This window comes from Macrosteles quadrilineatus, unplaced genomic scaffold, assembly GCF_028750875.1.
Source record: "Macrosteles quadrilineatus isolate MER2022 unplaced genomic scaffold, UCM_ALF_1.0 Scaffold_5__1_contigs__length_97177068, whole genome shotgun sequence".
NCBI lineage: Eukaryota > Metazoa > Arthropoda > Insecta > Hemiptera > Cicadellidae > Macrosteles > Macrosteles quadrilineatus.
This window is the reverse complement of record NW_026542598.1, coordinates 31945409-31971204: the sequence shown is the minus strand read 5'-3', so window position 1 is coordinate 31971204 and position 25796 is coordinate 31945409. Positions and strand designations below refer to the sequence as shown.

General features: G+C 35.2%; 2 protein-coding genes across 3 annotated transcripts in view; one reads left to right on the top strand and one right to left on the bottom strand.

Annotated features, from left to right (window-relative positions):
• LOC128994565 (uncharacterized) overlaps nt 1-21430 on the bottom strand; it is a 33868-nt gene extending 12438 nt beyond the window's left edge. The window contains exons 1-8 of one of the 2 annotated variants that reach the window (XM_054419211.1): nt 20919-21430; nt 13804-14021; nt 13241-13338; nt 7702-7844; nt 4652-4731; nt 4110-4195; nt 1908-2241; nt 1295-1428 (exon numbers count right to left, since the gene is read on the bottom strand). In XM_054419211.1, coding sequence (XP_054275186.1) covers nt 1295-1428; nt 1908-2241; nt 4110-4195; nt 4652-4731; nt 7702-7844; nt 13241-13338; nt 13804-14021; nt 20919-20925 — 1100 coding nt within the window. In that variant the 5' untranslated portion in view covers nt 20926-21430. Of the gene's footprint in view, nt 1-1294; nt 1429-1907; nt 2254-4109; nt 4196-4651; nt 4732-7701; nt 7845-13240; nt 13339-13803; nt 14022-20918 lie in introns of both variants that reach the window. The other variant, XM_054419210.1, reaches the window with a different exon arrangement.
• The window catches only part of LOC128994561 (F-box only protein 22-like), a 95092-nt gene continuing 75909 nt past the window's right edge, over nt 6614-25796 (top strand). Inside the window, exon 1 of the mRNA XM_054419205.1 lies at nt 6614-6727. The gene's annotated coding sequence lies outside the window, so the exon portion shown is untranslated. The remainder of the gene's footprint in view (nt 6728-25796) is intronic.

The window sequence follows — 25796 nt, the reverse complement described above, 5'->3', positions numbered from 1 at the left end:
TAACAGTGTTGAGAATTGTAACACTATTGACACACTTTATTACAGAATATAGCTTTGCTGATAAAAAAAAACCGTAAAACTAAGATAGCTTTAAAAAACACATCCTTTATAGTAATCATACACAGTGCACACTTAAAAATGCTTTATGAAATTATGGTAAATTTACACCTAGACCCACGCCGGATATGAATAACAATATTTGTAAAGAGTATTAAAGTTTAGTGATAAGAAGTACACACAATTATTTGTTGTGGTTAAATTTTAAACGCCTACAATGAAATAAACCATTTTCTGAACAAGCCATCAATAAGTATTCTATTTTATTCTCCATTTGTATAACATTATTAAGACAAATTTTACAACATACTACTGAATACGCACGACTGTCCCATAAGCAAGTTACTTCTGTACACATAAATAAGGTTAATGACCTGTCGTCAATCAATCCTATAATTCAGAGAATTTGAAAATATTAACGCTTCCGTCAATTTATATCCTGCACAAACATTAATCTTGATAAAAAAAATATTGAATCTTTTATGAATGAAAACCATAGCCGTAATTATTTAACACGACACCGAAATGATTTACAACTGTCCATTCATAGACTTACCTCACTTGAAACCCTTCCACAATATTTAAGGAAAAAATGTTATAAGAAACTGCCTGAAAATATTAACACATTAGCTACCAACTGTACTCATCCCTCAAAATACACAGCAAATTACAGAGCAGTGTGACTGAGCAGTGGGTCGGTAGGGAACGTGTTTCATCATTACAATCTTTTTTTAAATACAAAAAAGAAGTTACCAAATTGTTGCTTGACAAGAGTGTATTACAAAGTAAATGATTTTTTAAATGATGTATTTATTTGATTTCTTAGCATATTTTTAGTTATAGTTTTATGTAGGCCTATATGACTATTTCACCTGTTTCCCAGCTATGCTGGATCTGTAAACATTTTGTGAAAATAAATTATTGACTTGACTTTGTCGTGGACGACTCGTTTCAGGGGTTTCAACCACACTTTCAAAACCTTTGTCTCGGCAATCGTCAAACATAATCATTCAACTGTTGTTGTTGTCAAAAATACTGTTTATACATAAAAAACACACAAAGAAATATTTAAATTTACAAAATTTACCAACATGGGAGGCTGGCCAAAGACAAGCCCAGACTGCAGGGTTTGATACGAGTGTAGGTTAGCGGACGCCTTAAGATTCCTCTGTACCTTACTCCCTGTTTTCCACCTAAAAGTTTTGTATTAAATTTTGCGATACATTTTTCTGAATACCTATCAATTTCTTGTTGAACTCGGCTCTCCCTCTCCGGATCCTCGTCGTCTGATGGGATTGAGAAATCTTCGTCAATAGGAACAGGATTAATGGAGGAAATGTCTTCAATGGTCCACCTCAAATCTTCCGAGTCCTAAACAAAACATGAATAAACGGTATCAACAAACTGATACATACTTCCCCCATTAGCTTTAAATTAAAATTTAACATCCTAAACTACTTATGCTATTCAATTTTATGGAAAAATCATAAAAGTTTCAATGATTTTTAAACCATAAAATGTAAAGCACTTGGGACTGATTTTGCACCGAATCAGCAAGTATTTGTAAAAAAGGTAAACGTCTAACTAATTTTACAACACTCTCATACGTCATAGTCTGTTAGCTGTTTAGTGACAATATTTGTACTCCCCATGTTTAGTAAGTGGGACAAATAATAATGTCAACCAAACTGATTCTAAAAGACAGTGGTTTTAGAATAAAAGTTCTAGATATTTTATGATACTTCTAGATAGGCTAAGATTTATAGATATCAATGTTCTACTAACAATACATGTTGCACTTCAAAATTCATGGGTGGATAATAATTTTAACAAATGAGTTCAATAATTACCTGGCTTGGGCTGACAACATTATCAAAGACATCTGGACTAAAAATTGTCTTGCTGAGTCTGTTTGGCAGGTCCACCTCAAACGGATTGTATAGAACTCTTCCCGTTACAGGAGGCGGCGTCTTGTGTTGAGGAATGAGAGAAAAAGTGTTTGAGAAAGTACGTTTCTCTTCCATACTTTTGTGCCTTGATAATATCTTCCTAGGTAAGACTATATCTTTACTTTTCTCTAAGGCGGAACATATGATTGTTTTAGACCTTAGACTCAGCTTCCTAACCAAGTTCTTGTTTGTGACTGGCGTTTCCTGGGAATCGTTTAGTTTGCTGCACATGTGGCTGAAACAAAACCTACATTTAAGCTATTTGAGTATGTCTGAGTATATGTCTTAACGTAAAAGAAAGGTATTAATATAAGAGAGTTTTAATCTCAATACTCAATATAAGGCCATCATATATCTGTTTTGTGTAATGCCTGGAGTTGTGTTACTAGAAAGAAAATACTTACTTACTTACTCTTACTACCATGGCCATTTGTACCCCAATTAGTACTTGGCTTCACCAACACACTGCCTCCACCACGTCCTGTCTCTTGCGGTATCTTCATTGACTTCCATCCTGGGCATATCTTTCTTTACTTCAAGCGTTTCTTCGGTCTCCCTCGTGGTCTTCTTCCTAGTGGATCACTTTTCCATATTTTATCCAATGTGCTTGTTTCCTCTCTTCTAATGATGTGGCCCGTCCAGCGAAGCTTCAACTTCTTTTAGCCTCTGCGATTATATCAGGGTTCTTAAACAGATCTCTTAGTTCCTGATAATGCTTAATTCTCCATGATAATGCTTAATTCTCCATACGTCTCCTTCTATAGTAGGGCTATCGATTTTTCGCAGGACTTTGTTTTCAAAAGTAATTAGTTTTTTATCTGTTTTTTTTTATCCATAATAACCCAGGTTTCAGAACCATAAAGAAAGACAGGTCTTATGATAGTTTTGTAGATTTTAAGTTTAGTGTAATGAGACAATTATCTTTATGATAATAATTTGTTTAGAGCTTACATACTTTTACTGGCTAGGTTTATTCTGTTCTTTATTTCTATGTGTTCCTCACTTTATGAGCTGACAATAACTCCTAAATATTTAAAAGACTCAACTTGTTCATAATATTGTTCTATTTCTGTTATTTTCTCCTCCTTCTCTGCTCCCCTTCCAAATCTGACAAGTTTAGTTTTGTTGTCATTTATTTTTAGGCCCACTGCTCTTGTTTCTCTTTTAAGGATTTCAAACATTTCCTGGAGTTCTTCTCTGGTCTCTGCAAGCAGTACTACATCATCTGCAAAGGCGAGCACGCTTATCTTCTTTCCAATTCTCATACCAAATTCTGTATTCCTCAGCTCTTTAAGGGCTCCCTCAAGAGCTATATTGAAGAGTGTAGGTGATATAACATCTCCCTGCCTAACTCCTGTTTTTATGTCAAAGGATGGTGAGTAGTCATTTTCTATTTTAACCTTGCTCTTAGAGCCATTAACATATTAGTAGCTAATTTTATTAGTTTATTTGGGATTCCAAAGCTTTCCATTTTATACCAAATCTTTTTCCTATGAACGTAATCCTACAGTTTGCTAAAATTGATAAATAGGCCATAGAAAGATTTATGGCACAAGGAAGAAAATATGGCACAGAAACTCCTTATATCAAGAATGTGTAAGAAAAACTTACAATCCATCTCAATCACTATGTACAAGTTAAAGAACAATTTACTGAGGCAGATTTCCCTTTTAAGAAGAAGCTGTAGTAGGCCTATAACAGACGTCATCATAGTAAGACTTCAAATCCAAAGGATTACTAGTTAATTTAGGATTAAGATTGATCCGAACAATCTGAACCCAATTGTCATTTTTATTAAGGTAGTTGAGGATAATTTACTATGATGACTTATTGGCAGGACACACAGTCAATAACACTTTTTAATAAACCATTCTGATTTTCCATTTTAAAAAGGAGACATCTAAGGAAGAGTCGTAAACGAACAACTATAGATAGTTTACTGCAACAGTATCACCAATTCCAAAATAAGATCATATTCTCTGAGAAGATAGTTTTAATTTGTAAAATTAATAAATGAATTCAACATTTTAGCCTATATGATTTTAAAAATGTACAGCATTGTATAGGAAACATTTAACTATAAGTAACTGATCTGAGTCTTACCTCATTGGAGAACTTAACTCAGATGTGGTATTGAAATAAGACATATTTTTACTGCTTTGAAGGTAATGATTTTCATCTTCTGGCATCTGAAAATTAAGACAAAAATGCATTTGGACATAGGCTTATTTATTGTCGGATATCATTGGAATACCTGTATTTCTCTTGTTATTTTATTAAATTGTTAAAGCTGGAAGAGTATCAATTTAATTAATATTTTTTTAAATGTCTGTCCGATTTTGTGAATAAAAATCAACGTTACACAGCAAACTTGCAGACTAAAAATTGTTCACTCTTTTCTGGAAACTTTTGTTGGCTGAAGGTTCAACAGAGGTTCAAAGGTAACCTATAAACCTTCTTCAGCCCTTGGCAAGAGCATGAGATATTCTATATATATCAGGAGTTTGTCGCATTGAGTGTGTGAGAATCGTAATGATCTAATATAGACCATTATAGAACATGCTTGGAATAAAATCTTTACCATAATACTTCATACCTTAGTGACTATTTTATTTTTCACACTAAAAGACCTGAAATAATCTTACCTCATTGAAATAGGACTTCAAACTCTCACTTATATCCCCTTGATCTCTAGTGTTTAAAGTGTAATTTGTCTGTGTGAAAGCTGTAAAAGAAAAAAATTGAAATACTTTAACTGTAGCATCTGCAATTTACTAAGCAACTAATTGCAGGTAATTTTGATTCCCAGGCAAAGTTAAGTTGATAAAGGTTGAATATTGTATTATCAAATTGTCTTTAACTTCACACATAACTATGAAATGAAATGGAAAAATATCTTTATTCATATGGTATACAGTCGCATATATTGAATGGCGTCACTAGGCTTAAAACTAAATCAAACTAACCTACAATTCATTGAAACCATAAAGTGTTTTATCAGTTAAGAAATGTTTAAGTTTATTTTTAAATGTGGGAATATTATCAATATTCTTCACCTCAGCTGGGAGTTTGTCCAAAAACCTTTTCCCTGCACAGGTGGTTTTTTTATTAAAGAGGTCCAAGTTATGGACACTGACAGCAATTTCATTTCTGTTCCGGGTAAAATAATTATGACTATCACCAAGTTTAGGGACCAAATTAGCATTAGAAAGTTTTTTTGTGTGTAAAATTGTATGAAAAACATAAATACTATACACAGTCATTATTCCCAATTTTGAAAAATATTGACGAGCGGAAGTATCCCATTCTAAATTTAACATAATTCTGATTGCACTTTTTTGATGAAAAAGAATTCTATCCAGGTTTTGCTTAGAGGTACAGCCATAAATACTTATGCCAAAAGATATTGATGATTCGATAAAAGCAAAGTAAAGAATATTTAATGTTTCTATTGAGAGCAAAATTTTGACATTCTATTAACTACCTGGTCAACATGCTTATTCCATGTAAGATTTTTATCTACAATTAATCCTAAAAACCTTGTTGTGGTGATTTCTTCCTTACAGGCTGTACAATTTGTTCTCTTTTTCCTGTTGTAAAAACTATAAAATTACTTTTGCTTAAATTTAACAAGAGCTGATGAGAATTTAAAAAAGTATTTAGTATATTTAAAGTATCAGAACAGTGATTTTCTAAATTTGATAAAGATGAATTGCTGATTTTAAAAGTAACATCATCAGCATACAGGCAGATATTACTACTGTGTAAACTAGTTGAAAATGGAATTGACAGATCCCTAATATAAATGAGAAATAAGATCGGTCCCAAAATAGACCCTTGGGGTACCCCATGGTGAATCTCTGTAAGAGGAGAAGATCTTGAGATTACCCTGTTATTTGTCAAATTTTTAATTTCAACGTATTGATATCTATTAGACATGTACAATCTAAACCATTCAAACAAAATGCCATTAATGCCCAGACTTCTGATTTTATCTAAAAAAATTGTATGTGACACACTAGTTGTCAAAAGCCTTACTTAAGTCTAAAAATATGCCAACTGTTGTTTCACCTTTGTCAAGAGAGTTTATTACTGATTCTATTGCTGCAGTTGTAACTGATCTTCCTGATCTGAAGCCATGCTGATTATTATCATGTAAAGAAAACGTTTCCAGATAATTCGTCAGTTGTATGTGAACTGCTTTCTCATATATTTTTGAAATGGTAGGTAATAGCAAAAGAGGACGGTAATTGGTTATTTTTTTAGAATCATTGTTTTTATAAAGAGGAATAACTTGAGCAATTTTTAATTTAGAAGGAAATAATTCAATAACAAAAGATGAGTTAATTAAATGCACAAGCGGTTTCACTAACTAAAAATAGTAACTAATAGTAAGCATGCTTTAATATTGTCATGGTATCTCATCAAAACCAGTTGAAAGTTTGTTATCAAAGGAACTGATAATTTTTAAAACTGCACTATCTGTGACTGGTTTTAACCTAAATTTAGTTTGGGAGGCTTGTTGAATTGGCTTGTTGACAAGTGTTTTGCTATTTTGTGCCAGGTGAGGAAGTATTGATGAGGTTACATAGGTGTTAAAAAAATCATTAAATATTAAGCTAATATCTCCAGGATCAGTAAACAATGTATGATTAAAATCTATTTCAATATTACTAAATGCTGGTTTCTTGTTGGAGACCTCATTATTAAGGGTTTTCCAGGTAGTTTTACATACATTACTAGATTGCTTAACCTTAGTCTCAAAATGTTTCTTTTTAGTAGCATTGACTTTTTTTCTAAAAGCCTTATTCAGACTTTTGGCTTTATCAAATAAAATTTTATTTTTTGTGTTACGCCATTTTACTCATGTTTACAATTTTAGTTTTTTCATTCTTCAAATCTTCTTTCTGATTTAACATAGAATGGAGCTACTGAAATAGAGTGCAGAGGCATAGTCCCACACAAAACAATTTTGAAATATGATTAAAAAAATAGTAAGTGTTCTTGGACATTAACAAAGCGTGTCTTGCTACTCTTAACTCCTTCAGGACAGGCGAATATTTGTATACGAGGGTTTTCCGTTATCCGGCCTCTATTGAGCTTGTCGCTAAGCTTGCTTAAATTTGAAACAAGTGCGGTGTTTTATTCTTTATCTACTAAAATTCTAGCAGAGTTTCAACTCTAATGGGACGTGTCTATTCATAGTAGCCAAAAATGATGCAAAGGAAATTTGATGCTTCCGCCGAGTATGAACCGGGGTTTGTATTAGGTTTTTGTAGGAATCAATTGAAATCCGTTATCATTAATTGAACGAAAGAGTTTAGACGTAAAAATATGAAACAGTGGCTTAGTTGGTTCGTAGGAGGCTGTGCACATTTTGAAAACAATACGTCATTGAGTGATTCATATTGAGGATACAGTAATTTTCTAGCTATCAACATGTTTAAGAATTTGAGGATTTGTTCATAACTCGCCATTGGTCAAGTTGCATCCAGTTCCACGAGTAGTAGCGTGAATATGTGCTGCCTAACATAAAGTCGCTTTAAGTCAAGTTAAAACAAGTCACTTTTCCAGATAGGCTAAATAAAAATTAAGTTATCGACTGAAAGAAAAGTATAAGTGTAAATTTATGGACAAAGAGAAATTAATTACTTAAAACTTTGCAACTTTCAATGCCAAAAATGTAGAAACTGACCATTCTTAGTAAGTTTGCTGATGATACTAAAATTCTCTTGGTTGGGTGTTGAAGATACTGCTCTAACAGAAAACTTCATTACTTGAGGTGTGGAATGCTTTTGTTGGATAATGCTTGCCTCCATGCTATCACAGCTGTCCGAACTAAACAAAAAATTAAAAATTTATATTAATTAATAATCATACAATCAAATGTGCAGATTTACTAAGATAAAAAACAGTTTGTCAAAATATTGTTAAAGATCGATAATTATTTGTAAACTCCAATAACCTTGATAAAATGTTTATTGAATAATGAAAAATGAAATGAAAAATTCTTTATTTTACCAGGCAAGGTTAGGGCCACATGGTGTGACGGTGCAATTTCGTCCTGGGACAAAATTGTACTGTCGGCCTCGGATAGCTAAACTAATTGAGTTAGTCCAGGGTTAGTAGTAATAATAATAGTTAAGTTTTAAAATATGGGCTCAGATATGGTCGTTAAAGCATCAGCTTTCAGTGAATGACACATTCATCACTGCCCGGGTTAGGCCCTAATTTAAACAAATTAATAATTAGGTGTTAGTTCCGTGAGTGAAACACTGGTCGTAATTAACTAAAATCTTAACTTCAAAAATAAAATAAAACCTCTACTTAATGGATATACCGTGTTTCACTTTTGGAATTAAAACCAATTATACTTACAATTAACCGATTTGATTGTCGCGGGTCCACCGAGCTATTTCGCCCTGGCCTAACACCTACTATTCGACGACACCAGAGTTATTTCACCACTGGCTAATTACCGGGCTATTCCGCCCTCGACCTACGGTTTCGCGATGTATATGCGCGGATCCGAGAGCTATTCCGCCCTCGGTCTAACACCTAGTATTCGACGCTACCAGGGTTATTTCACCACTGGCTTATTTACCGGGCTATTCCGCCCTCGACCTATCGTCTCGTTATATCCGCGGGTCCGAGAGCTATTCCGCCCTCAGCCTAATCCTAGTATTCGACGCTACCAGGGTTATTCCACCACTGGTTATTACCGGGCTATTCCGCCCTCGCCCTACCAGGGAGATGTTGCTAGCTATTCGCCCAGCAATCAAGTCCGACTGGCCCGTGTCCTGCGCGGCTTTTATAGGAGTCGCGACGCTAGCGCAGTGCGTGGCCGCTCGGTGAACTAATGACTCTGCGCGGGCCATTTGAATTCGTACGAACGCTCGTTTTCTGATCTCGGTAAATTTTTACCGTTACACCCCCTCTTTAGTTCGGGGTGAGAAAAAAAACGCACGAAAAAAAAAATTCTCTCACTTCAGAGAAATCAACAATGGGTGCCATCGTTTCCCGTAACTGAAAGGAAAACTCTCGTATAAAATAAAACAATATTCTTGTGATGTTAAAGACGTTTTTTTTTTCAACATCAAATAGTTAGAACGACTATTAATCGTCATGCCGTCCTAGAAAAGGCCTAAGACCCTTAACTCGAAATACTTGTTTCTATTTCCATTCGGGGGGTTTACTTTGTACCGACCTATGACAATAACAGGACCCTTCATATTTCGGCACTAATCGACTCGCAATAGCTTCGGTTTTCGACGAGAGCACGTGAGTTCGCTTTAGAACGGACCGAACAACATTGTACCGCACATCCCTTCTCCGTAGGTTAGCCTGTCTATTTAAGGCAGTTCGGAGGTTCTTTTGGGTGTCATCGTACAATTTCGTACAACGCCGTATCCGTTTGGCATGTTTTACCTCACGCTCTGGCTCTCCTAATTCCGAAGTATATTTGTCGGATGAGGAAGGACATTTGCTTACTTTCACAAACGAAGTATGATACCCACGATCTGGGTTTGGTTGCTCGTTAACCTTTGAGGTTTGTAGCGAAGGCTTGAAATGCGCGACTACGGGACAGATTGTGACTCGTACATCTTCAGCCGGTGGCTGCTTAACGGGGTTTTGTGACAAAACATCGGCAACTCTGTTATCAGTCTCTTTACGATTCGTGACTTCAAATTCGTCATCTCGTTTCAAATGACAAGTTTTAACGTTGTACGTGATCAAGCCTAGTTTATCTAGCGTATCTACTCCCAAAACAGCATCGCTAGTCAGCGAAGGTAGATGGACTGCATTTAAAACGTTTTTCCTATCGTCAATCGTAGCCTCAAACTCGAAAATCTCAGTTTGTTTCGCTGTAGTACCGTCCGCAAATCGAGTCTCAATAGAAACTGGCTTAGGCCTAATTTCACAACTTACCAAGTGTTTCGCCACTTTGGAATTAATCAGGCTCACAGCTGCTCCAGAATCCAAAAGAGCCAAATAGTTTTTCCCATAAATCGAAATCGCAACGTACGGCCGATTGTCCGTGGAATCTTTGACTGACCCAAAACCCGTCGGAAATATTTTAATACGCTCCAACCAATCGGTCCAACTAGAGGGTTTTTGTGTAACCTGGGTATGAGCTCCTACCACCAGAGTCCGAGTTTCGTTTCCCAGATTGCACCTACAATTGACTGTTTTAATACCCACAGTTTTACAGTTAAAACATTTTAAAACTTTTGGTCGTCGGCACTCTCGGTATAAATGCCCTATTTTATCGCAATTCCAGCAAATGATCGGTCGTCGTGCAGTTTGTTTCATCTGCTTACATTCTCCTATACTCGCGATATTTGCGGTATGCGCGGCATTCGGCCTACGTGTATTGTAGTTATCGCTATTTTGATTAACCATGCGGTTATTCCACCGCTGGTTAAAATCGTATTTTCGATGAGAAGCTTTATTCTGTAATTGATGTAATGATTTATTTACATCGTCACGCATTCCCTCATTCTCGTGTTCGTGTGTATTTATTTCTGATACATTAATGACGGATTGTGCAAAATGTTTTTCCATTTGCTTTCGTGGCTGATAAGCTGTTTCTGGTACCAGTGCCATCGACGGCGGCGGTGGCGGACGATATAACGCCTTTTCACGCATATAACTTTCAACATGCGTCGCCTGCGTAATCATCTCCTCAAGAGAGAATATTTCTCCTCTCCTCATCGTTAACTTGTAGTCCGGTCGCATATTGGTAAAAATAATGTCAAGCTTTTGTTGTAACGAAAGCCCGCCTTTCCTTCTCATTAACGTAGTTATCGCAACTACAAAGTCCCTAAAAGGCTCCTTTTCGCCCTGTGTTCGCCGCCTTATCTCCTCATCAAGGTTTCGCTGATAACCATGTGGCAGAAATTGTAGCGCGAAACTATCTCTAAATGTCGCGAATGTTGGCCAGAAATCTTTCCCATTTCTGTACCACAAAAGTGCAGTACCGGTAAGCAATTCGGGAAGTGCTTTAAGTATTTCGTTATCGTTAATCCCGTATGCTTCGATTAATTCGTCAAGTCGTTCGAGGAATGATATGGGATCTTTATGTCCGTCGAACTTCACATTCCATTTTCTAACAATACTACAAACTGATGGCGTAGTATTATATTCGTCCGTCAAATGTCGCATTTCGCTAACAGTAGGCCTATTTGACGTAACTGTTTGCGTACTCATAATAGGCAACGAGCTGTAAGTTAATCCGCCCGTTCCTCGCATCGGCTGTGTTGGCTCGTTAGTATCGTAAGTATTCGATCGTCGTGTTAAATTTGAAATTGATATACACAATTCCTCGAACGGTACATTTTCTGGCATTCCTAAAATCTCTTTAATTTTATTAACCTCGCTCGTAGTCGTTTTAGATATCGCGCCAGTACTTGTAGTAGCAGTAATCGTCGAAGTACCAGTCGTTTCGATCGGTTTGGTCGATTCCGATATCGCCCCAGTACTCGTAGTAGTAGTAATCGTCGAAGTACTAGTTGTTTCGATCGATTTGGTCGTTTTCGATATTGCACCCGTACTTGTAGCACTACTCGTGGTGCTCGACGTAGTCCTGAGAGTTTTTTCCGCAGTAGTTTTACTCGGAGTAACTACGTAGTATACGGGCCAGAGAAGATAAGACCAAATGTTTAAGAACAATTGTAAAACTCGCATTTTCGATATTTACCGTACTTTCTCACTGAAAAACAAATCGTTCGGGCGCCAGCCAAAAATGGCAAGAATTAACGATCGATAACTATATAATTACCAAGTCCCTGTTCGCAGCGCCATTTGTGACGGTGCAATTTCGTCCTGGGACAAAATTGTACTGTCGGCCTCGGATAGCTAAACTAATTGAGTTAGTCCAGGGTTAGTAGTAATAATAATAGTTAAGTTTTAAAATATGGGCTCAGATATGGTCGTTAAAGCATCAGCTTTCAGTGAATGACACATTCATCACTGCCCGGGTTAGGCCCTAATTTAAACAAATTAATAATTAGGTGTTAGTTCCGTGAGTGAAACACTGGTCGTAATTAACTAAAATCTTAACTTCAAAAATAAAATAAAACCTCTACTTAATGGATATACCGTGTTTCACTTTTGGAATTAAAACCAATTATACTTACAATTAACCGATTTGATTGTCGCGGGTCCACCGAGCTATTTCGCCCTGGCCTAACACCTACTATTCGACGACACCAGAGTTATTTCACCACTGGCTAATTACCGGGCTATTCCGCCCTCGACCTACGGTTTCGCGATGTATATGCGCGGATCCGAGAGCTATTCCGCCCTCGGTCTAACACCTAGTATTCGACGCTACCAGGGTTATTTCACCACTGGCTTATTTACCGGGCTATTCCGCCCTCGACCTATCGTCTCGTTATATCCGCGGGTCCGAGAGCTATTCCGCCCTCAGCCTAATCCTAGTATTCGACGCTACCAGGGTTATTCCACCACTGGTTATTACCGGGCTATTCCGCCCTCGCCCTACCAGGGAGATGTTGCTAGCTATTCGCCCAGCAATCAAGTCCGACTGGCCCGTGTCCTGCGCGGCTTTTATAGGAGTCGCGACGCTAGCGCAGTGCGTGGCCGCTCGGTGAACTAATGACTCTGCGCGGGCCATTTGAATTCGTACGAACGCTCGTTTTCTGATCTCGGTAAATTTTTACCGTTACAATGGCCCTCTCTTACACTTAACCTGAATAATAATAATAGTATAATTTATAAAAAAGTACCCTTTGCCTCACACAGGAACACAAAATTTCATGTGCGAGGCAAAGCCGGGCATATGAGAATATTTTTTAAGCCTGAGCCTCGGACAAGAATAATGGAGAGAGTGCCAAAAAATCACCTTTCAGTACACGTTATCAAAGATAATTTCATCATGATGACCAAATATTACAGTGATCATATAAAATAACAGATCTTGCTCAAATTAAAACAATATTTTTTCTCAGTTAAAATTTGTTTGATATAACTTAAAAGAGTAAAAGCAAATGGGTAAAGTACACCTTTGTGAAAACTTATACAATTGAAGTTCAAGGTTTTGTCTATTGTATCAGGACGTTTATTTAATACGGTATTCTACTGAAAAACAACCATAACAGCATTAACTGAACCCACATATTTTTCTAATTTCTGCAGACTTTTTTAACCAAAAATAATTATGGTTTTTGGTTCTAAGGAACATTTTAATCACTATTACAAAGCCATCCTACCTAAAGGATTCCATGTCTTCATCTGCTTCTTCACTCTGGCATGAAACATCTTGTTTTACTGGAGACTCTTCCCAAATATTTTGTGAACGACAATCATCCTAAAATCAATTTAACAAAGAACAACTAGAAATTGAGAATATTAAAAGATATATTTGTCACTGTGTATTTTACATAGCCTACCATAGAAATTTTACAGAACAGTATTTAGACTATGAACAAATAGGCTAACATAGGGCTAAAGTTATAGATAAGTTAACTAATCATCTGAATTGCTAAACACCAAATACTATAGAAACTTTTTTCACCTTCAGTACTAGTTCATCCCAGTACATTAAACATAGGCAGAAAAATGTAAACAATTTGATTTTAGATACAAAGGTAAAATAAAATATTTTAAAATGGTTATTTTATATTTAGTAGCCTAACACAATTTTAACCCTTGTATTTGGTTGATCAAGAAAAAAGACCTTGCATCTTGTATCTCAACAAAATAAATAGGTAAACTATGAAAGTTAATATAAAAGAGTAAACACAAATAAAATAGGCTAATCAGATATTTTTACCTCAGCTCCTATTAACGATGAAGTTTCACAAATTCTAGTGGAAGAAAGCATTTGAGATCCATTCAGTCTTTTGATTTCCTTACTTTCAAAACAGTCTTTGGTCTCTTTGTGCAAACTTGCTGAGATCAATACTTTTGTTCTAAGGCTTTTCCTTGCAAATGAGAGCTCATCGTGACGAACTGGCGTATTTTGTTGGCGTGAAGACTCTGCCATCTTGACTGGAAAACACAAACAATCAATATTAGTTTCACCTTGTTCATTGATTGACGGTAACTTATTAACTAACTGGTTAACTATAAGTCAGTCGGTAGCGTCACGGACTTCGGGCCCAAGGCAACAATGTCGTGGGTTCGGATCCTGGTCACTGCCGAAAACATTTTATCAGTAGGCCTACAGATCACCTGTGTACTGTACTGGCTCACTCCTTGCTTTGCTGTATACGATCCACAAACGGGCGGTTAGTCTATATGGACAGGCAAATGCAAGGTTAAAAGAGGCCGCCAACCTATTTAAAAAAAATATATAAAAAAAAACTTAATAGGCCTAGTAAAAAAAATTGAAGGAACAGAATTTTAGGAGGAACAGGGACAGAAAAGGAGGCAAATAAATATTTAGGTAATGTGGATTTCAATTCAAATTGAAAATGAATGAACTAGAACAATAATAGGCCTATATTGGAAAGGACGCAATAAGTTACATAACTAAGTAGGCTTATTATTGGATGATTTCTAATATCCTTGATTTTATACTATAATCAGCTGTCCTGGTTACTATGCAATTAAACTTGTTTATTTGTTGTTATTTTGTTATAATGACGTTGGTTTTACTGAAATAAATTGTTGAAATAATGAATGTTTTAAGCCTTTTTCAAATCTAAGGCTTAGTGCTTGATGTAAATCAAAGAGACAATTGGGCCTTTCAGTAACAGAGGCATTGACTGTTGAGAATTGCATCTGCTACTAGGGCCTACATTTTTATTTCCAGGGCCCTGTTTCATAAAAATACTAGTCTAGTATTACTAGTCCATGGACTAGTAATACTAGTGTATTTTACAAGTCTACGTTTCAAAAACCTATTAGTGTAAAATACTAGTTACTAGTGTAGGGACTAGTATTACTAGTGGTTTTTACTAGTGTAGACAGCAATGTGTTTCATAAAGTTTTACTCTTGTAAATTACACTAGTAAATACTTGCTATTTTCTACCAACCCGTATTATTTTCTTCTCCCGTATTATTTGAAGTAGACTAGTATTTTTGAAAAGAGAGTTATTTCATTACTCACATCATTTAAAAAATGAATTATTAAGTTCTTTTTGCAAGTGCGAATTGGTTCACAAATAGATCTGTGAGTGCTAAAATGATAATTATCAAACTAATATTATAAATGTGAAAGTTTGTGTGTTTGTTTGAAGTTCAATCACGCATTAACTACTGGTCGGATTGTTTTGATATTTGGTATGATGATAGATCACATTCCCGATTAACATATAGACATATTCTTACTTCAAAAATCCTTTCAGGCTCCGCCCCTGTGGCTATAGAGTTTCCCATGTTAACCTCATGAGTATTCATATTTAAAAGGAATTAAATAATTTTGCCAGCTGTTTCAACTACACAATTTGTTTCTATGATATTCAATAGCAGTAAAAGGTTACATGGTTTACCAACAGGGTGCAGCACCATTAGTTCTTTATACATTTATGACAATAGCTAATTTGAACCAAGCAGCAACAAAAGCCTGAGTGTGAGAACTTTACTTCTTTCTATTGTTTAGGTGAAGTGGTGGAACATTATGGCTATGGTAGATGTTCTGTAGTATACCGAAGATTATAGTAAACCAAATTTTCTCTAAACGTGTTCTCTCTAATTGTAAATGCAAAGCACGAGTATTTAACTACAATAAACATTGTATACCAACCCCGTACGAAGGACGGGTACTCAGCTAGTTAGATATAAATTACAATCAATAAATGTGGCTAGTACAAAATGAGTGAAATTGAATTTTATAATGTATGTACAATCTCCCTATTGAAATAATTATAATTATAAGTTATCAATTTCTGTGAAATTTTTGTCTAATTTTACTTGAGTTAAATTTCATGGTTAGGCTATATCAACTATTTAGCTATCACAGAGAAAAGATTTTTAAGCTTTGAGAGAAACCAAATTAAAACCGCATACCGTTTTGCATACAAAGATGTACAAAAATGTATCCAACGTTGCAACATTAATCAGATTATTTTACAACCCAATTAAGGCTCTCGGTTTTATTTAAAGACATTTTAATAGAAAATAATAGTAAGACAGTTTTAAAGAGAAGTTGCATTGTATATTTTTTAGATGCTTATTATTTGCTAAATAGCTAAAATCCTGTGATGTACTAACAATTTTGTAGGCCTATGTTTGATTTTTGGGCGTTGAACTGAACTGCTTATCATGAAAACATTACTTTTAATCCATTTCGGTATTCTGAATTTGTTATTCAAAGTAATACAAAAATTTATGTTGATTAGAGCTGTTATTTTAATGTAAAAACATGTAAAAGTCTAACTAATGGAATAAAAAGTATAGTGAGTGGCGCAGATTTGAACCAGAGACCCACCACATGACAATCGAGAACTCTGCCTCTGAGCTACGCCCTGCCATAGTGACAATGCCATGTTTTACCATTTGCTTGAAAACCATTGCTTGTAACGGCGTTGCAATTGTTTGTTACATCAATAAACGTTTAGGCTTATTATTGATGGTTTGTAGACTCAAAATTAGAATATCACCAAATAGTTTGTAACTCAAATATTCTTATGCATTCGAATATTTGAAAACATAGGTTAGGGTACTTGAAAACGTTCCAAACAAAATGTCCTTAGACGTATTTAATTACATTCAAAATTTGAGCCTTCTTTTCTTTACTCATAGCAAGCTTAATTTTATATGTCAGAATAAAACAAAAACTATACAAATCACAGCGAATGCGGCAGCAACAGATCAACTTCCACCCAACTGTTGAGTGCCGCAACTAGGCCTACAACCGGTTACTACAATCACCGTGTTGATTGCAGCAACGCGAAACCGCGCCGCGCCGGCGGTCTCATTAATGAACATAAATAATAGCGGTTTGATAAATAATATGTGATTGTTTTACTTATGTGTAGTGATGTAAAATACCCGGGTATTTAAAACTCAGGGTAAATACCCTGGGTATTTACCCGGGTAAATAGCCAAAATCCATAAATACCCGGGTATTTTGGGTATTTATGAAATCGATTGAAATTCATTTATATTCACCCCTAAATATGTTATTGCATCATGTTATGTTATGTTATTGTTATCATGTCATTAGATGAAAAATTAGGATAGTCTATAACACCTTTTACAGTAACTTGGAAGCTTTGCTAGTACCTTTTATTTAATGATTTAGTACTTTTTTTTATAAAACATAAAGTTTTTAATTAAGAATGGGGTTTCATTTTTTATTAAGACAACACTTCATCAGAGAAATAGTAAACCTAAACCTACTTCTACTGTTATTAAATATGATAGTTAAAAATTTTTATCATATAAATGGCTTGGAAGGCTAGACAGACCTAAAGGCGGTGACACACTATCGATCTTTTCCCCGATCAAGACCCCGAACCGAGCAGGGAGAAGGGAGGAAAATATACAAAATTTCAATCCGAACATTTCCCCGAACAAGACCAAGACCAGACAAGTTCTACCGAGCGCGGCAAAAGGGAGTTTAGAGAGAGATGGAGAGCGTGTGTGAGTGAGAGCGTGGAGGCAGTATTAATAAAACAGTAATAACACATGAAATAATATGTTACAGAATGATAATTTTAATTGCCTTTAATATTATTTATGTTTATATTTATTTTGAAATAATTTAAGTATAACATCAATTACTTAATTCAAGTTAAACATTATTGTAGTATCATTGATATAACGGTTTCAACTTGTTAAATACATTTTCAACCTTGACCAAACAAACCACAAAATCACAACATAAATGCCCATAATATATAACGGCAAAATATTACCCACCCAACATTTATTTATTTTAGCAATTAAAGAGTTTAACTGCCATGTTAAATTAGAACTATCACCGCTGGTGCAGGCAGCCGCTCGGTGCGGTGCTCGCGACGACGTACGGGGCAAAAATATACCTTGACACACTATCGTACATCACTCCGTACATCGGACCGATCTTTTCTTTGATCTTTCGCAAAAAAACCGCCTCCAGAGCGCTCGTCTCCCTGCTCGGCCTGATGTCTGGTTCGCCGTCTGGATCGGTGTACGGACCCCTGACACACTATCGAACATGCTCCCTTCGACCTCCCTTCTCCCTTCTCCCATCTCGGTTTGGGGAAAAGATCGATAATGTGTCACCGTCTTCAGGCAGAATGGCAGAATACTAAAAGCAATTAAACTTTTCTGTGTTACCGCTTAGTTGGAAACAATAATATATTTGGATAAACCTACTAAAAAAATGAATTTCCCTGTTTTTTGGTCTAACTTAATATAATTTTGAAAGATTTATATTGCTGTAGATTTAAATGTTTTGTATCACAAGTTTATAAAATAAGTTTTATTTTAATTTTGGTACCATTAAAACCAACAAAAGATCTAGAACAAAAATATTATTAAATCCTGCCATCCTACAGATTGAATTTTAATTATTGTCTTAAGTTGTTTACACGCCTAGGCCACTACTAGGTTAAATTTTCATGTATTTATTTATAAATAATAATTATTACTTTGCAAATTATTTTTCTTCACTTTCAATAAAATAAGTTCATATCTATCTATCATAGAAATTAAAAAATCATAAGTAGGCAGGACCAATGCAACCACGCGACCACGGTATTTATGCCGATTATGCTTTATGCTCAGACCTGGGTATTTATGGCGATTGTACCCAGAAGTAAAATGCTAGTAGTGACCATATGAAATTTTGTTTAACACATTTTATCATCATTTTAATATCCTTACAGGGTGATAATTGCAAAAAAAATCTCAATCTTCTCTAACTTTAATAAAAATTATAAATACCCAGTTTTTGGGTATTTACCCGGGCCTTGGGTAAATTCCCGGGTAAATACCCAATTTATATTTACCTACCCACGGGGTATTTACCCGGCCCACATCACTACTTATGTGTCTATATAGTTATTAATTTAAAGAAAACACTGCGTTTCTAAAACTATTTACTTTTTGTATCAAATGAAAACAAAATTAAAACCCTTTATAAAGGGTTTGGAAAACCGTGATTGAGGTTAGAAATTTGTTTTGAGAGTTTACCTTGTAAAGTTGGTCACGTGACTAGTAAAATACATTAGTATTTACTAGCGGTATAAAAACGTTTATGAAACACAAATTAGTAGGACATGTAAATACGGGACTAGTATTTACTAGACTAGTATTTTTATGAAACAGGGCCCTGGATGATAAACGATATAAAAACTGTACCGGTAAATGTAAAGTAAAATAAATCAAATGGAGAAAATATTAAAACCCCAACTTCTAGATAGGTATCAACCCAAATTCTCTAACAGCAAAAAAAAAGAAATTTTTCACTGGATTAAAACTTTCTTTTGACATTGCTAAAGTTTCAAATGAAGATGTTTTAAAAGTACTTAACTTTTCTTTTACTTTTCATTGAAATTGCGACCATACAAAGTACCGGTAGGTATTTTAAGCCAAGCTATAGGTACTAATCAATCTGTGTCTTGACATTAATACCTAGTGCAATTATCTCCTAACATAATTTTTGCAAGACACAAACTAGCTACGGTACGAGAAAACCGAACTCAAATGAAAACATTCAATACCGGCAGGCCTGATATGTCCAAGCTTTGAAATCATTAAGTAAATACTGTGAATTCAAATCTGTAACTGCAGAACAAAACCGATGTGATTGTACACGGGATGGATTATAACCTGGACACAGGTCCAATATACTTTTCAGTTTGTCCCTAGATGCTAAAAACACAATTGGTTCAAATTTTTATAACTGTAAGGCATAATGTAGCTATGAACAAGATAAGTTAAGCTTAACTTGCCAATTGTTATCCAATTTTTGATGAAATTTGGCTTGAAGATGTAAGTAAGGTGGGATAAACTTGAATGAATTCGCGAACAAGCATGATCGGACCATGGGAACGGGGCTTTTAAAAGTTAAATGGGGGGTTTTATGGGGTAGGAAACCTAGGTAGCCTACTTGTTATCTAAATGCTATTTAAATAAATAGATTTAAGTTTAAGTGAGAGTCAAATCAGGCAAATGGAAATTTGCTTAGTCAGCAGGTTTGCTGTGACAGGTATTTTGCAATAACTTACACTAAAAAGGAATGAGTAAATGGGTAAAGTTTCTTAACTGGGCTACGCTAACATTGATTGAAACTATTGAATTGAAAATATTGATTAATAATCAATATTTTTAAATATAGGCCTAAGTAGGCCTAGATCCATTATAAAATAAAACTATCGGCTGCACTTTACTTTAGGTCCTACACTCATTCAAATGAAGATATCGATTATTCGACTGTTTCATTCGATATATCATTTGGTTAGTTAGGATAGGTTAACCTTACCTAACTAACCAAACGATATATCGAATGAAACAATTGATTAATCGATATATCGCTCGATATTTTTGTTCGAATGAGTGTAGGACCTATAGTAAAGTGCAGTCAAACCATCATAACCTAACCTAGCCAACCAAACTTGCTGATGGTGAAAAAATTGGATGAAGGTTTAGGCCTACTAATCGAATCGATATTAGCGTAGCCCAGTTAAGAAACTGTACCCGAGTAAATTATCAGGCTTAAAGAACAGGCCTAAACTTAGGCTATCTCAACGGAGACAGGCCTAAACTTAGGCTAAGTTATCTCAACGGAGACAGGCCTAGCTGGGTTAACAACTAATCTAGTCGTTAGAGTAGATCTAGCCTAAGTTACTTAAAGACTACCAAATACGGTACTAGGCCTAGGTTTTTTTTTCAATTTTCATGATTAGCCTTTCCACAATTAAAGTAGCTTAGCATTTAGCTGTTGTTTTAAATTAATATAGGCCCTAGGTGCGTTTAAAGTCTAACTTTATAAAGGAGTAGACTTACCGTACCTTTCATTTGATAGCCTTGTAGCCCTAGTTCAATTGTTTTTTTGTAAGTTAAGTTACCACTTAATGATTATTCATACAAAATGATATAGGCTAACTTACTAAACTAAACACTCCCAATAATCTAAAATGTCATGTTCTTGTGCTCAGTCTAACGCAACGAGTTTCTCTGATGTTTCTCATTGAATTGAACATTTTGAAAAAGCACCAAGACCAAGCCGTTGCAATGTTGCATGTTCTTCCAGTTTCGTTGATGTAAAATACACTATACATACAGTACAGTAGTAAGGAAGCCTGCGTTGTGCCGTGCCGATTTAAAAGTTAAAATTCAAGACAAGCCTCACACTAGTCACACTCAAATCAGCCCAGACGAACTGATTTAAATTACAAACACCATAAATAAATCATTCAAATAAGAATAAATGAATTAGAACTGAAAACAAATAACAATACAACTTTACAAGTTACATGCAAGAAAAGATGACCACTTTTAAAATTTAAATTTGAGCGAACCAGCGAACCGACATCCGATCCGAACAACCGAACCGAAATCGAAATCGACATCGACAACCGAATGAATTTTTAACCGAGCAGTCCTTTGTTTTTTTTTTATTTTATTTCCGATAGCAGTCTAAACTACATGTCATGTAGCTGAAAGAGTACTGTTAATACTGTTCAATGAAATGGCGACCAAACATATATTTTAAGCCAAGTAGGCCTATGAATGGAGATGAGTGGCGCGATCTTTAACTGAAAATAAAATTTAGAATTCATAAGCTATATACTATATTTACTGTCAAATTATTTTTCAGAGCATTGACACATGTCCTGGTAAGTGGTAAAGATTTCCCAGTGTTTTTGGTACTTCCGTTATTGTTAGCCGATCCCAAGTTCCTGGCAGAAAGCAGAAAATCAGAATATGTTAAATTGTAATTACGAATACGATAGCGATTCAAGAAAAAATATTCAATGCAAATATTGCCACCAATACCATTTGCCATGGATTGGAAATGAAAAGTACGGCATGTGTTTGCCACCCTCACTCGCTTCGCTCCAGTCTCCAGTCGCTGTCGTCGTCGTCGTCGTCACTCGTCAGAGAGGCCGACTGGACGAGCCGACAGCATCGTAGCCCGTAGCTAGCTACGTGGGGTCCCAGTTTATCGACATCCCAAAAGATCGACACTGAAATAGTCCCACTTTGTCGACAACTCAAAATGTCGACAGTGTCGGTAATATGGGATGTCTGTAAAGTGGGATGTCGGTTATGTGGGATGTCTGTTATGTGGGACGGTTGTGTAAATTTTCCCACTTTATCGACACGCAAAATGTCGACAAGCAAAACAGATCGACAAAGAGCGGGAGATTCAAATTGAAGGTGAACAGCTCTTGCTGAACAGATCGGTTGAGTATAATGAGAGTCGTTCTTTTTTTTAACTCCGAACGACTTCTATTCACGGCGCTTGCAGCTTGCAGTCTCCTTCAAATTTGTCAATGCTATCTCAACTATCTTGTGTATATAATATGTGTTCTGCCGTTTGAAGGCTTAAAATAATTTGACATTTATTTGTCGCACTTGTATTATGATTTATTAACAGTTTTTTTCGTGTAAGAAGGTAGTTAAAACTTGCTACCTAGGCCAAACTTTGCTAGAGGATGATTATGGTATCCATCAAAGTTTTTTCAATCATACATTTATTTGAAATATATAATGACAGAGTAGGGGTGTACATAGTTTTTTCATTTAACTTGCTAGCTTAGTGTTAAAACAGATTAATCCAAATAACAAATTTACGTTGTTCATTGTTACACTTTGAAATATTAAATGAGTTGTAGTACATTTGTATCAGCAACTTACACCGGAAATGAGGAAATTAAAAAACTGCGTTAATTTGCCTAAACAAACTGCAGATGCTTTGATTCTTTTGTTAACCTTTCCATTGCCAATATGGCGATCCATAAAAAGCAATGACAACATAAAATTTTGCAATAATTTCTTTCCAAACTATTTTGTAGAGCTTAATAACAAATTATTTAGTATATTGAAGCATTATTATGCGCCTAATGGTTACGGAGAAAACTCAAACCGTTTTAAATTTAAAATCCCAATGATATTCTTATGGAGAATAAGTAAACTGTTGTAGTTAGCTTGTTTATGAACATCTTTTGATCAAAATTTGAAAATGCATTTATTTCATATTAAACTACCTACATGTAATAATATTTAAAAAAAACCCCTTTAAAACCCTCCCTGTTACAACATACCTAAGTACTTGTTAAACTAATGCTATATTGAAATAGGGAATAATATTGTGATATTTTAAGGAGATAGTGTAAATCCAATCAAGCAAATGGAAATTCGTTTAGTCTGCAGGTTTGCTGCGGGGGGTATTTAAAATAAATCATAGAGTTGTTACAGTGTTTACAAACACACATCAGAACCACCTGTAAACTGTAATGGCTGCTTAAGAAACTTAAACACCTTATCTAAATGCAGTAGGTATAAAGAAATAGTATATGCCTACTGTATTAGGTTACTAGCCAGGTAAGCGGTAAGGTGTTTATAGAAGGCGTAGCCGAGTACGGGATTTTCGTGCGACACAATTTATTTAGGACAGAACATAAATTAGATTTTTTTTTTCTGAAAATAAAATAGGCCGCTGAAATTAGCTGTTTATTTCAACAGCTGACTAAGTACACTGTAATAGTATATTACGTTACTAGTCCTGAAAATAAGTGTGTTTACCGTTCTCGTGCGGGACGAAGTCGAGTACGGGATTACCATACGAGTCCGGTACACACATTTTGGACGAGTTACGTACGTTAGTTTACGCCATACTAATAAATCTGTACAAATCCTTATATATTCCCACCAACTAAAGGACTAAAAATCACTACTCATTACGTTTTTGTTTATAACCATTCATTGCCACCTAAATACAGTATAATCAGCTGATTGGTGTCCGGTAACACTCATTACAGTATAGTACGGTAGTACAGTACGCAATGAAACCCCAATTGAATAAGCTGGCGGTAAACAGCTGTTTTCTGGACTAAATCCTTGCGTGGGAAGTTCGTCAAAATAATGTAGTGTGGCGTAAAAGTACATTACTACTTTTCCGTGTTTAGGCATGGCAAAGGGTAACTTCCCATCCTATGGATGGAATAGGAAAAGTACCTGTTTCTGTGTAGTAAGATGTAAAGAATTTTATTACACACAAGGTTAGGTGTTAAAATTAAGTTTTTAATCTTAGATCCATAACAGGCCTAGATTTTTAAACTTGCAACTCTAACCACGTTCTCCTCCCGTTGTGAAGCTCGGTTACTATATAGACATACCACGAACAAAACAACCTGCTTATAGCATCTCGTATTTTCTTAAAAATGTCAGATTATTTCTTTGCTAAATAAAAATAAATAAACAAAGATTACCAAATTTGATTAAGTAAAATCCAAGAACAAGAAAACTAAAAAAGTTTTGTTATTATCCTTAAGAATAACTTGGGAACTTCTTATACATCCTCAACCGGTAGGCATGCAACAATAAACTAAATTATTTCTTTTTTAGCGAATTTCCCATATAGGGAATAAGCTATTACCGTAGTACTCATCGTAAGACCTGGACCCGGGACCGATTTACTTTTTTGTTTTGAGGTCCCTAGAGACCAAAAACACCATCCGTTCAAATTCATATATATATATCGCGCTATTGGACACACATATAAATATAAATATTTATATTTATATTTATATATGTGTCCAATAGCGCGATAACTCGAGCAAAAATCATCCGATTTTGATGAAATTTGGTACAAACGTGTAAACCCACGTTTATTCGAACGAGTTTGCGAACCAGCATGATCGGAATATGGGAACAGGGGTTTATGGGGTAAAAATAGGTTTTTCCCATTGTTGACACTAAAAACTTAAAATTTAGCAATTTCTTTCAAAACCATTATGTAGAGCTTAAAAAAAACAAATAATTTAGTATATTGAAGCGTTATTATATGCCTAATGGTTACAGAGAAAACTCCAAAAATCTGTAAATTTTAAATTCCTATGTTATTCTTATGGAGAATAAGTAAACTGTTGTAGATTGCTTGTTTATGAACATATTTTGATCAAATTTGGAAAATTCATTCATTTCATACGAAACAATTACATTTTACAACAAATACCTTTTTACCCTCCCTGTTGCAGCAAACTTAAGTATTCGTTAAACTAATGTTATTTAAATAGGGAATAAATGAGATATTTTAAAGGAGACATTTTAGTGTAAATCCAGTTAGGCAAATGGAAATTCGCTTAGTCTGCAGGTTTACTGCGGCGGGGGTATTTTACTCTAAAGTCATAAGTCATTTATTTATCTAGATTTACATAAGTTATGCATTGGTTACGTCAATTACAAAAATACATAAAATATATACTAGGTGGCGTTCGCAGATGCATCCACAAAATTGAGCGGAGTCATCAAGGGTTCATATTATATTGTTTACGCCACACTACATTATTTTGACGAACTTCCGACGCAAGTATTTAGTCCAGAAAACAGCTCTTTGCCGCCAGCTTATTCAAATGGGGTTTCATTGCGTACTACTGTGCTGCAATGAGTTTTACCGGACACCAATCAGCTGATTGTACTGTATTTAGTATTTAGGTGGCAATGAGTGGTTATAAACAAAAACATAACCTCTCAATGACTAGTGATTTGTAGTCCTTTAGATGGTGTAAATATATAAGGATTTGTACAGATTTAGTAGTATGGCGTAAACTATCGTACGTCACTCGTCCAAAATGTGTGTACCGGACTCGTATGGTAATCCCGTACTCGACTTCGTCTCGCACGGGAACGACCACACTCGTTCGGTAAACACTTATTTTCAG